General features: G+C 39.9%; 1 protein-coding gene across 1 annotated transcript in view; it reads left to right on the forward strand.

Moving 5' to 3' along the window:
* Positions 1–13,499, forward strand: part of LOC136879303 (acylcarnitine hydrolase) — a 221,895-nt gene that overhangs the window by 200,232 nt on the left and 8,164 nt on the right. Inside the window, exons 15-16 of the mRNA XM_068229051.1 lie at positions 2,447–2,585; positions 12,207–12,454. Coding sequence (XP_068085152.1) covers positions 2,447–2,585; positions 12,207–12,454 — 387 coding nt within the window. The remainder of the gene's footprint in view (positions 1–2,446; positions 2,586–12,206; positions 12,455–13,499) is intronic.

Consider the following 13,499-nt stretch of genomic DNA (forward strand, 5'->3'; position numbering starts at 1 on the left):
GTTAATTTAGGGATATCTCGATACAGTAAGCAAAAATCTGTAAATCATGTTTTATTTGCAAAATATTTCCATTATTTTCCTGGTAATTTTGTACACAGTTTATGTTTTCTATTATTTATGGCAAAAAATAAAACTTCATAACATTTTAAATTATCAAATAAATAAATAAAAGATGCAATAATGTCCACTTCTCCCGCACTTAGGGAAAACCTAATACTAGGTAGGACCTCGGAATAAAACTTGCATGGAGTTTTAAAAATACGTACAAGAGAAAAAGTACTTGCTGAAAAAGGTGAAATCTTCCAAAAAATATGGGGTATCAACTACTTCTGCCGGGAGAAGATGTAAAAATAACAGGCTAATATAGGCGAAATATCGAATTTGTCGTACAAGGACGAGACAAAACTCATTTAAGCCCCTTGATGCAAAGAACAAAACTATGTTTTGAGGCCCTAAAATCAACCGTTATGGAGATATCGGTACTATAATACCCCTGCTCTAGGAATCGGATAAGGAAATGAACTGCCGTAACCATGGCAATGTCAGCTCCAGGATTCTACAGCAGCGAGATTATGCTTGTACGTTTGGGCATAGCTGCCAACCAACATTGGTACACATATGACTTACTATCTGGAAAAAATATACTGTCGTGTAAGACATTCATAGGACTTCTTTGGGCGGGGATGGAAAGGGGGTGGAGTACAAAAATTATATACATATATAAATGCCATTATTTATATGTATGTATGTATGTATGTATGTATGTATGTATGTATGTATGTATGTATGTATGTATGTATGTATGTATGTATGTATGTATGTATGTATTACACCTCCTCGTAAACCATTGGAGCGATTTCAACCAAATTTGGTACACTTACGACTTAGTATCAGAAGACAAACCGTATGGGGGTAAGAAACCCCTAGCACCCTTATGGGCAGGGAGCGAGAAGGGTAAGATATGAAAATAATCTATAATAGTATCGAATCCATAGTTTTCGGGGTCGCGAGATGAACAGTGACACTCCGAATTTTTTAAAAGTCCAAGTTCATCCCGTTTGGAGTGGGGGGCGAGGGGGGAGTGAGATATAAAAATAATCGAAAATAGTGTCGAATCCATGTTTTCGTGGTTGCTGAGATGAATAGTGACACTCCGAATGTTTTAAAGTTCATGTTCAGTCCCCTTTGCGGTGGGGGTCAGGGGGGAGTGAGATATAAAAATAATCGAAAACAGTGTCGAAACCACAGTTTTCGGGGTCACTGAGATGAATGGTGACAATCCAGATTTGTTTATCTCTTAGGGGTGGGGGGCGATAGGGGGACAGTCTCTTTGACACTTGAAATCTTGTACATCGTATCTATAGTGCGACGGCTAAATACATTAGTTACCAAACCAAACCCCATGGCTCTACAGCCCTTGAAGGACCTTGGCCTACCAAGCGACCGCTGCTCAGCCCATAGGCCTACAGATTACGAGGTGCCGTGTGGTCAGCACGACGAATCCTCTCGGCCGTTATTCTTGGCTTTCTAAACCGGGACCGCTATCTCACCGTCAGATAGCTCCTCAATTCTAATCACGTAGGCTGAGTGGACCTCGAACCAGCCCTCAGGTCCAGGCAAAAATCCCTGACCTGGCCGGGAATCGAACCCGGGACCTCCGGGTATGAGGCAGGCATGCTACCCGTACACCACGGGGCCGGCAAATACATTAGTTACCACTTATTAATTTTTAACAGGAACAAATACTTCCCAATCTATTCGAGCTCCATAAGGACGAAGTTTTACTCGAAAATTAAATAATCCAAAACTTGAAATCAAACACATATACATAATTCTAAAACTACATAATAGATTATAAAATATCAATTAACAAGTCAAAAAGGAATTCTATAAAAAATTCACTTTATACATAACTAACTAGTAATACAAATCTTAAAGGTAAACATTCAAAAACTATCCGGACAACGTCGGGTACTACAACTAGTATCAACATAAAATGATTTAAAAAATATCTCTGGGGCACTGTATGCCCCGTGTTTCCATTCCAGAGTTAAAGAAATGGCTTCCTTTATAAAGAAAGATAATAATTTCGCCAATAGAATGTATCCTCGCCAAATAAAGGTTTAGTATGGATTAACAATATTATGGCTTAAGGGGACCGATGACAGAAATTTCGTGATTTCCTTACAAAAATATCGATGTTTTCAATTATTGTTGAAAGAACACCAATCTTTCTATTATCAGAAAATGGCAGAATATTTCAAGTCCCGTCATTTTCAACGGAGATTTTGTATTAAACAAGCTTGAAAAAATGAACCTTACGCGTAGCATTCCGTTTCATATTTCAATGATGAGTACATGGATTTGGCAGCTCTACGAGATGTCACTGGAGGTCAAAACAGTACAGAGATCGGTTTTATTCTTTAAAAATAACATTCTGTTCCAGGTGCAGCTCACGGCTCAGAGTTCCTTTATCTTCTGGGACCTACGATGATGATGCAGACTGTAGGACGAAGACTAACTGCCCCTGAAGATCGTCTCGGGAAGACCATGAAGCGAATGTGGAGGGACTTCATCCTACAAGGGTTGGTTCTTGACCTGTAAAAACAGCTTGTGTTTATGCATGTTGAGTCCTCAGCGCGAACAGCTCTATCAACAACCGCCAAAGAAAGAACTTTTGTGGCTGAATAGGTATAGAGTGTGTTTCAGAAGACGTAGTAAATGTTTCGGAAGATAGCAGTACAAAACATCAGATAAATACATTTGCAATGTGTGTGCGGAATTACAGCTGACTGTATAGTATGGTGCGTATAAGAATAATATTACACAAATGCAATCTCATAGCTGAGCGATCCTAACCGCTAATCTAACACGCTCGGTAGTTTATTGTATACCGAGCTGATAGCTGCAGTCGCTGCGGCCAGTACCCAGTATTCGGGAGAGAGTGGGCTCGAACCCCACTGTCAGCAGCCCTGAAGATGGTTCACCGTGGTTTCCCATTTTCACGCCAGGCAAATGCTGGGGCTGTAGGCTACTTTAATTAAGGCCACGGCCGCTTCCTTCCAAGTCCTAGCCCTTTCCTCCTGTCCCATTGTCGCCATAAGACCTATCTGTGTCGGAGCGACGTAAAGCCAAAAGCAAGAAAACTGACTTCAATGCCCTTTTCATTTCTCTTGGCAATAGTACGGGTAGCTCGTGGAGGTCATCTTGGTGTTATTGTACATACATACATACATACATACATACATACATACATGCATGCATGCATACATACGTACATAGGAAGTTTTCATTCCTTACCCTCAAGGGGTAAGGCGGGTCACCTAGCGGGTGGCCAAAAGATATGAGCGGGGTTATGATGATGTGGCGGACAGAGGAATGTGGTTGGGAAGGGTGTGTTAGTTTAGTGGGCAGGACACGTAGTCGGCCTCTCGGCTAACGATTTTAACATTTATTAATGAAGTCCGATGTTTGGAAATTTTTAGTAGTTGGAATTAATTTTTGATATCGTTCTTTTATAAAGGCAAAACTATCCATAACGCGAGCGACCAGTTCGTCACTTGTGTTTACTTCTTTTCCGCTTTTCATCCATTCCCAAAGACAAAAATCTAATAGAGTATGGTCTGAGGATCTAGGACGTAGGTTTTTTCATGAATAAATCCATCAATAAGTCATTTGTGTGCCTTTCAGATTGTTCTTACGCATGCCATACACACAGCTGTAATTTCGTACACATTGATAATTATATTTATGTTTATATGACCTTGTTTTTACTCGAAAAAGCCCATACTACTACCTCCTGAAATACCCTGTATTAGTGAACTGAGAAGCTTTCCTCTTTGAGCCACAGCGTATTGTTACATATCAATCTCCAAGACCAATGAAATGAATATACCTACAGCCTACTCAGAGTTCCTCGCAGGGCCACCAAACCTGGAGAGCTCTAAAGAGATCCTCTTGTATGGAGGAGAAGGTGGCAAGAGCCGAATTACTCCTCCTTGTCAAGTATTTATATAGACAGTATTCACAATTACGGCATCTATGAACCAAGGGAGCAGGACTGAAACAAAACAAATCTGACAGGTATAACTTTCATACGACTGTTCCATCCTCACCGTGGATCAGTCTTTAGTAAATGTTTAAGAATAATACCTCAGTACAGCCCTAGAATAACGAATAAAAGAAGAAGTGTTATATCTTCTCCCTCAATAGCATGTATTGAATACGGATCGGGTTGGCATTCTCCGCTACGCAGCGCTCCAGTAGACTTTGGCTACATGATCTCCACGTGCGTTTATGTGCGGTATCTGAAGTTTCTTTTTAATCGGTTGGAGAGTTTTGGTGGTGTTCTGTACAAACTTTTATTGATATACCCAAGTGCTTACACTATTACTTCATAGTATCAATACCTGAAATGCTATTGTAGGAAGCATTAAGTGAAAGGGAATTGAATTTCTTGCCATGTGTTGAAGTTATCTTCGTGTGATCATTTTGTTGTTATTTAATGCAAGTAAACAGCAGTTTAGCCCTTACATTTTCCTGAGTGGTTAATGTGAGTAGTGAAGATGCCTTGCTGTTTTGCACCAGGGTGCAGATCAGGCTGTAGGGACTGTAAAGAGGTAAGACGGTTTTTCAAACCCCCTAAAGATAAGGAACATTTTATCAAGTGGAAAAGGGCGATACCAAGGAAGGATAGGGAACTTACTAAAATGCCCAACATCTGTGATGCTCACTGTTCAGAAGATTTAATTGTTAAATCTGACAAGCCTGTGTTAGAAGGAAAGGAAGTACTTCTCCTAATAACCAACTGGCGATTGAAAGTCTATTCTGTTCTACATATATTTCCTAATTTGCTTAAGCATTTGTCTAGTACTGTAACTAAAAGGATTCCCCCAAGAAAGAAAATGATCTGATAGTCTTCTGGCAAAGACATCCCCCAAATGTTCGAAGCTTCTTGATTCTGAAACCCCTTGTGATATCAGCAATATCCAGTTCACCAACACGCCTAAATCTGATGATTCTAAATCTGGAGTGTTAAAATTAAAACAAAAATTAAGGAAACTAAAACGGTATTTGGCTTGGGCAAACAAAACGATGAAGTTAGAGAGGGCTACAGTTTCTGTTCTGCAACGTGAACTTGGTAGGATGAAACAGAGACTTTCACGACAGGGTGCCTGTCAGCGAGGAGAATGGCTATCTAGGAAACAAAAAGTTATTGTGAACACTACGTAGAAAAAGTGTCAGAAAAAGAATCCCAAAGGTATGAGATATGACAGTGGGTTTCTTTTAGGTGATTTTTTGCTACATATAAAATCACCCAAGGGTTATAGATACTGCCTAAAACATGGTTTGCTGCCCCTTCCATCTGAGGTGCACTTAAGGAGGTTGTCAAAGGGTTTAAAATGCTCATATGGTGTAAATAAAAATGTTCGTGATGCTATTAAAGACTACGAGAATAAAAATACAGGGATTGTCATTTTTGACGAGGTGAAACTAAGAGATGTACAGTTCAATGGCTCCTCTCTGTTCACAGATGGATTTGTGGACTTTGGTAATGTAACACCTGAAAACCAGTGTAGCATAATGTGTTGGCTGACCATGCCCTTGTTTTTTATGTTTGTACCTCTCTTACACAGTTGAATTCAACCAGTTGCTGTCTTTGCTGGACTATTACAGGAGACGACTTATTAAATTATAATTGGGCACAATAAAGTAAGTGGAGATGTCGAACTTATCAGCACCTAAAAGGACCTCTTACGGTGTTTTAACATGTAAAATAGGTCGCAAGGGTTTAAAAGTCTCGTAAGTGCTGGTGCTCACTTGAAGACAAGGTCGGTGCCAGCGCTGCGCTGCGCTGCGCTAGTCCTAGTGTAATTAGGAAAAGAGATGTGTCCTTTTTTAAATATCAGGGACCAACAACACACACCAATTTTGCATGAGGACACTTAGTGGGAGGGCCGATGACTCTGTAAGTTGCGGCCAACCAATTAGGCGAGTCAAAAAAATTCCGCTGCCGCCAAGGTTATGTAGCAACTGGCGAAGAAATGTCTAACTGAACACATCATTTTGAGCGCGAGGCAGTTTGCTCTCTCTCTCAAGCTTCTAATGTTTACGTCCTACAATGTTGCAAAATAAATTATACTAAACGCTTCAGGAGTGGCTGCTAATTTCAGCGGTATAACTATTTGCAGCATAAACCAATTAAAATTATTATTAAGAATAAAAAACCGAACAAGTGCATTCAAATCCGTAAAATTATGTATTGAAGCGGCCACGTTTTTGTTACAGCCAATAAATTGTTGTCTGCGGGTAAAATGTAGAAAATGGTCTAACTTTTTTTTTGAAACATGTTTCCATGGGTCTTTTAGTCTGTAAAATGGCCCGGCAGGGGCACAGGACACGGCAAGTAGTTTCGGATTCCCTAGTTATCTGATCAGTTTCACCAAAATATTTGTATTTGTTTATGGTATACAATATACAGTACCTTTAAAAATTTGAATGCTATATGCACGGGCGCAAGGTGCAGGAGACGACTTCACTAGGTTGACCAGAGTGCAAACTCTCACTCCACTTCTCCAACACCTGTCTCACCCGTTCGCCGAATATCGCAACTCCGTTACAACAAGATGTAGAAGTGCAAGCGTCATCCGAAATCATCCGAAATGTGCTACGCGAAAGAGGATAAGCGGGCAGAACAGCCCGTAGAAAGCCGTACAGCAGTAAGACTACCAGGAAGAAGAGATTTTTGTACGCTAAAGAGCACAGAAATTACAGCTATGAGGATTGTAAGACAGTCGTTTTTACCGATGAGAGTAAATCTACTCTCTTAAGGTCAGGCATACGAGTGACTCTGTGGAGGAAAACGAATTCTGAACTTGAAGAGAAGAATCTGACAGCCACTGTGAGACATGAAGGTAGTTCCGTGATGGTGTGGGGTTGTGTGAGTATATAGGTAAAATAGCCTTTATTGAAGAGACTATGGATCACAAAGAATACATGAACATCCTCAAGACACATCATCCCTCAAGTGTACAAAAAATGGGACTCTCATCAAAGTATACGTTTACGCAAGATAACGACCCCAAACACACAGTCCTGAACACGAATGTATGGCTGTTATATAATACACCGCGTTGGATGGAAACACCACCACAATCTCCCGACATCAACCCCATCAAGAAATTGTGGCACTATTTGGAACCAAACGTGAGAAAGCATGCAATATCAAACAAAGCTGACCTGAAAGAAGCCTTAATCACCAAATGGAATAACATATCAAAGGAAACTACGGAAACCTTGGCACGATCGATGCCAAATATTATAAAAGAGTGAGATATTATAAAGAGGAAAGGAGAACCTACCAAGTACTGAAACATTCACGAAGGCTCAGGAAACTGCGTTATGCTAATTCAGACCAATACGTTTTTGGTGGCAAGTGAAAATGATTGTTTTAAGTTATGGTGTTTTAGTTATATGGACATGGAAGAAATGTGTTTTTCTACAATGCACATGTTGCACAAGATGATAGGCAATCAAGGATTCTAGCATATGTCAATTTTTATCATCATTCCATTCGATTCCTCGTCCTCGCATGTATATCTCGGCAGACCAGTACTTTTTTGAGCCACTGTACGTGCAGTGAGCGGGGACACTGTTGTATGGGACAACGTTACCGGTGTTAAAACACTCTTCTTTCAATTCGGTTTGAGCAGACAATTTATCTTCTCCAGCTCTTCTTTTCCTTTATCTTTGCAATGATACCAGTTATGCCTGGAACAAAGGACTGGCTGACAGCAATTTGAGAGCCTTCTTTAACCCTCTACTGACTTTGAAGTCACACATCATTCTGTACACATTTTCTACTGTTAGAATGCAATTGAGCCACTACTTCCCAGTGTAACTTTCAAGTTACAGTATGGCTGTGTGATTTTCAACTGTTTATAGTTTAATAGTTATATGCATAAGCCACCAGGAAGCGCCAAATGTATGGTTGGGAGCATTTCCCAGGCACATGGCGGGATAGCTAGTTTTACAATTATGTTTTTTATTATTACTAACAAATTATATGCATAAAAAATATAGAAACCAAAGGTAAGCATCTTGAATATTTTATGAGACTGTTATTTTATAAATTAGTCAATTTTCACATATCGGAACATTACTGCCCAGCGTGACCTGGAAGTCACAAACCTAATTTTTGAAAATCAAAAATGAAAATTCAATAAAAACTGCATTTATGTGTAGTTTACAACATATTTACTTAGTATATGGCAGAGAAAATTTTTTAAAACACAACAAAATAATTTGGGCAGTAGAGGGTTAAATTACAATCAGAAATAGGCCTACTCGCACGCAATCTAGTTTTCGTACAAGTCAAAGCAGGAAAAAAATACCTTTCACATATGGATGTGGAACCAAATATAGAAATAATCTTACCTGCTTCTCGATGCAGCTTAGGAAAATCTTCCTTCGACAAATTCTCGTAGAATTTGAGCTAAGCCTTTGTATTGGAAAATGTTTTTGATTAACTTATCACATAATTATTGTCCCACGGATTAAGCATTTGGTTTTATCGTCACGACTGACAAAGAAATACGAAAGTTCCCAGTTCGATTGAAATGGACTTTCGGAAGTCTTTGCTTTCTTTGGAACAGGTTGTTCCATTATTATTATGTTGTTGTCTTACGCTTATCTATTTCACTGATAAACAAGCCGTCTATCACAGAACGCTTCGTCGCTCTCAGCTCACTCACTACACCATCCGAGTCAAGCCGAGTTCAGCCGAATTCAGAACGATGCACAGTGCACGGAGTCTCTGCGCCTCGATATGCACGCGTGAGATTTTGAGAGTTTGAGAGGCCCTGCTGTAGTTTAATGTTATGCAGGGTAAGGTACGGTAGTGAATATTCACACAAATATCAAATTCCAGTAAGGTGATTAGGAAAGAAAAAATTCTTCAGAGATATAGCCTAAATAATAAACAAACCTACTAGTACAAATAAGATCATCATCTACAGGATTCTTCACAATGAAACTTACCACAACAAAGCAAGAAGAAGTAAGTCCCGTTTAACTCAAAGAGAAAGACTATTGAAAAGTTTTAATAATCCCGAAACCGAAAGCTTAAGTCAATCTGGAAAGCATGTTAAGCACTGACGATATGAAATGTGCTTCATGAAGATGCATGTATGACCGAATAGCCCGAAGGAAACCTTATATCGACTGAACGAACAGATGAAAGAGACTTGCTTATGCTACGGAACATACAGTAGAAACAACTGCTATGAGTACTGGAGGAAGGTTGTATGTACCAATGAAAGTAAATTCAACTTTGTTAGCAAGACGAGCGAGTAGCAGTATGCCAGAGAAAGACCTGTGAACTAGACATGAAAAATTTCACAGCTACAACTAAATATCGATAGTACCATGGACCACAAACTCTATTCTGAATTCTCATCTTCCTGAGTGTCAACGATATAAAGCTTACTGAGTTCTACGTATTCACCCAACATAACGACCATGTAACACAAAACTGTGCTCGATCTACTACGCGCCACATTGGATGGTAGTACTACCACAATCGTCGGATATCAGTCTCATCGAGACTTTGAGGCATTTTTGGAAGAAAGAATACGAAAGCACAACTGCTCAAAAAATTTCAATAAGGCATGAATATTTATGAATATGGAGAGATACCATGAGAAACAACTTAAAACTTACTCGAATAATTCCTGTGAAGGTTTCAGGAAACCATAAAGAAGAAAGAAGGACCTATGAGGTATTAAGGCTGTAAAAAATTACCCTCAGAAACGTTTTAATTTGTTGTAGACGAATATTTGTTTGAAGTGAAGTAATGTTTTTGTTAGTATTTATTATTGCTTCTATGGAGAAAAATATATTCGTGTTATGAACCTATGTCACGATGAGTAATTGAGTGTTAATGTATTTTCTGCCATGGATATATCCTTAAACTTGAAGTCTGTAGAAAGATAAATATTCTTTGAGCCATTCTACGCACTGGAATGGAATGGAGGACTGCCAGTATGCTTTACCGCAGTTACATTAGAGTAGGGATATAAAAACGCAATAAAACGAAAACCCTTTAGACGAAGTAAATGAAAGTGGAAACTTCAAAAGAAGAGAAAGAAATTAAGAGCATTCTGCTTTAATTAATTTTTGGATCTGAAGTACCACAACAAAGAGAGAGATGCGAGTATGGAGTTCGGAGCAGTACCGGCCAGAAAATAAATGTCAGGCGATGGAGAAAGACGGACTTTCCTCTAAAGAACGATTATTGCCACGTCCCGTTGTCCAAATGCATTGTTCTCTATCATTAATCTCTTCGCAGTTTTATTATATACCTAAGAGTATCTACAGTGGTAAACAACCGAGTAAATTATATTGCTAAATATACATCACGACAATGGATAACAGTTGTATTCTGTGAATACTGAATTTGCTTTACGTCGCACCGACACAGATAGTCTTATGGCGACGATGGGATAGGAAAGGCTTAGGAGTGGGAAGGAATCGGCCGTGGCCTTAATTGAGGCACAGCCCCAGCATTTGCCTGGTGTGATAATGAGAAACCACGGAAACCATCTGCAGGGCTGCCGACAGTGGGGTTCGAACCCACTGTCTCCCGGACGCAAGCTCACAGTCACGCGCCCCTAACCGCACGACCAACTCGCCCGGTCTGTGAATATTAAAACTCGGTACATGTTCCAATCTTTCACAAATATCCAAGTTGCCTCGATAGATTGGTAGTCATGTGTCCGAGTTCACGGGTTCGATTTCAGCTAAGATAACAAATCTTGGCAGTCCATATTATTGTTGTTGATACGTTAAAGACCTCAGGCGGCACACTATCAGCCGACAAAATTAAATTAATTCGGCCGTAGGAACAGACCAGTAGCATTCCGCTTTCGATACCAGATAGCAACAAAATCGGAATGTCAAAACTGGCAGGCAGGCCACCTAGAAGGCACTACTTCAGACGGTCTGCAACTCGGTAGTCGAGACCACACGATTGTTCATGTTTTGTGATCTAATGTAGCAGTTGTGTAGTGATACTTCATGCCCTGCTGTGAAAATAATAATAATAAGTTGAATTACGAAACAGCGATGATAAAAAGACAATGTTATGAATATGGCTCGGAAATTGAGGAAAAGTCTTTTTTTTTTTTTTTTTTCGGGTGTCCGAAAACGAGGCCCTACATAATATATGTTCATTTTGGATCATTGTAGGCCTGAAAATGGAACGGTTCAGTAAAAAACTCGACAAAGTTGTGAGATGGGCGGCAGACAATAGTATGAGTGCAAAGTCAGGTTGTACATTTCACCAAGAAGAAAAGCCCTCTCAGTTTTAATGTACTATGTTGATGGAGTGACAGTAACACACCGGGATCACTTTAAGGACCTAGGTGTAAGGGGTCTTCCTTCAGTCACCTCTTACGATAGGTAGGGGATGTATTCTACCCCTCACCCACAGGGGATCGAGGGGGAAAATTGGGACGTTCCCTTCACACCTAATCACGAAGGGCATTTGGTCTTAAACCTAGGCAAAAAATCAAACAACACCGAGCGAGTGGCTGCGCGGTTTGGGTTGCATAGCTATCAGTTTGCATTCGGGAGATAGTGGGTTCAAACCTCACAGTCGGCAGCCATGAAGATGGTTTTTCGATTTTTCCTATTTTCACACCAGACATATGTCCGGCTCCATGGCTAAATGGTTAGCGTGCTGGCCTTTGGTCACAGGGGTCCCGGGTTCGATTCCCGGCAGGGTAGGGAATTTTAACCATCATTGGTTAATTTAGCCGGCACGGGGGCTGGGTGTATGTGTCGTCTTCATCATTTCATCCCCATCACGACGCGCAGGTCGCCTACGGACGTCAAATCAAAAGACCTGCACCTGGCGAGCCGAACATGTCCTCGGACACTCCCAGCACTAAAAAGCCATACGCCATTAAATTATTAACCAGGCAAATGCTCGGGCTGTACCTTAATTAAGGCCACGGCCACTTCCCTTCCCACTCCTAGCCCTTCCTTATGCCATCTGTGTGGCTACGACAGAAAAGAAAGCAAAATCAAACAACTAAGGTAGCTCCAGCAACGCCAGAACTAACTGGTATAACCCAAAGAAAGTAAAAGTTGTATCATCATTTTCTAAAAAGATTTTCAACTCGGCTTTGTATTTGTGATTTCAGAAACCCATCCCCAAGTTCGTACGGCTATGGACTTGGGTGGAAACATTACACGGGAGATGAGAACGAATGGTATATCTTGTCAGATACGATACCCAGACAGGGATACAGTCAACCAAAATCTACAACTGCTGCTTCCAGCTTTTGGAATGACCTACTCCCGCGGATAGAGGCATTGGAGAAAGAAGAAGACAGCAGCAAAACAGAAGAGAGCAGTCCTAGTCCAGTGGGACCTCCCATGGAACAGCCAGGTGCGTCTAAATTGTTGTAAAAATAACCATAGTGACACAGTGATAAAGTATGTCCTCGTGGCAATGGAGATGTTTTCAGTCACACCCCTAATTGAAGTTGGCTGCTTGTGCCATTTTTAACGTAGAACTCGTTTTTTCGGAGGACCTGCTTGGTCAAGAGCGACACACGGATAATGTTGTCTATAGCCGTGGTCATTATCATTAGTTACCAAAAACCATTGTTAACTTCACTGTGTGAAAAATAAGCACCTAAAATACTACATATTGTACCCGTTGACATGCCGTTTTTCCGTGATGTTTAGACAAACATCCCGATAGACAGACACAAATTGAACTGAACCTATTTTTCGACTTCCTTACATCCAGTCTGAGATAAATACGAAGTATGAGGCCAAAATTTGAAGTGTACAAAGCGATAATTTGTTTAGAGGGAAAACATTTACAGCATTGTAACGCGTTGCTCCTTGTTTTGCTGCAAAATGCCAGAGACATAGCTTACCAAATCCACCATAAATAACGTTAATATTTGTAACGGTAATTATTTATGTAGATATATTATGTTGAACACTCGCTACAGAGTCAATGACAATATTTTTTACTAAGGAGCAAATGTGGTTTTTTTATTATCCTTAAACTAAACAGTACATTTGCCACCAATCAATAAATCCTTTCCCTTGCATTGCACAGAAGGCAATAATTCATTTACCTTTTTGTGCATTTTAAATACTGTTAAGGCAAATAATAGGCCTAATTGTTTATTAGAATAAAATAGTAATAATTTATAAATATATTGTAAATAGTATTGTAATATTAACGCCCGACCTTAATCCCTAGATAATTGATACTTGGGATAAGTGAAAGTTTCTCTGAAAAGTAATGAGTAAAGTTGGATAGTAAAATATTAACTTACAAGACAAATTTTCATTTAGGCCAACATATTAGTATCGTTCCAATGTTATAAATAAAACGCATTCTATTAATACTAATGATAATAGTAATCCTATGGCTTTAGCTACTGTGTGCAAGCATTTTAATTTGATGCCAT

Source organism: Anabrus simplex, chromosome 8, assembly GCF_040414725.1.
Source record: "Anabrus simplex isolate iqAnaSimp1 chromosome 8, ASM4041472v1, whole genome shotgun sequence".
In the NCBI taxonomy this organism is placed as follows: domain Eukaryota; kingdom Metazoa; phylum Arthropoda; class Insecta; order Orthoptera; family Tettigoniidae; genus Anabrus; species Anabrus simplex.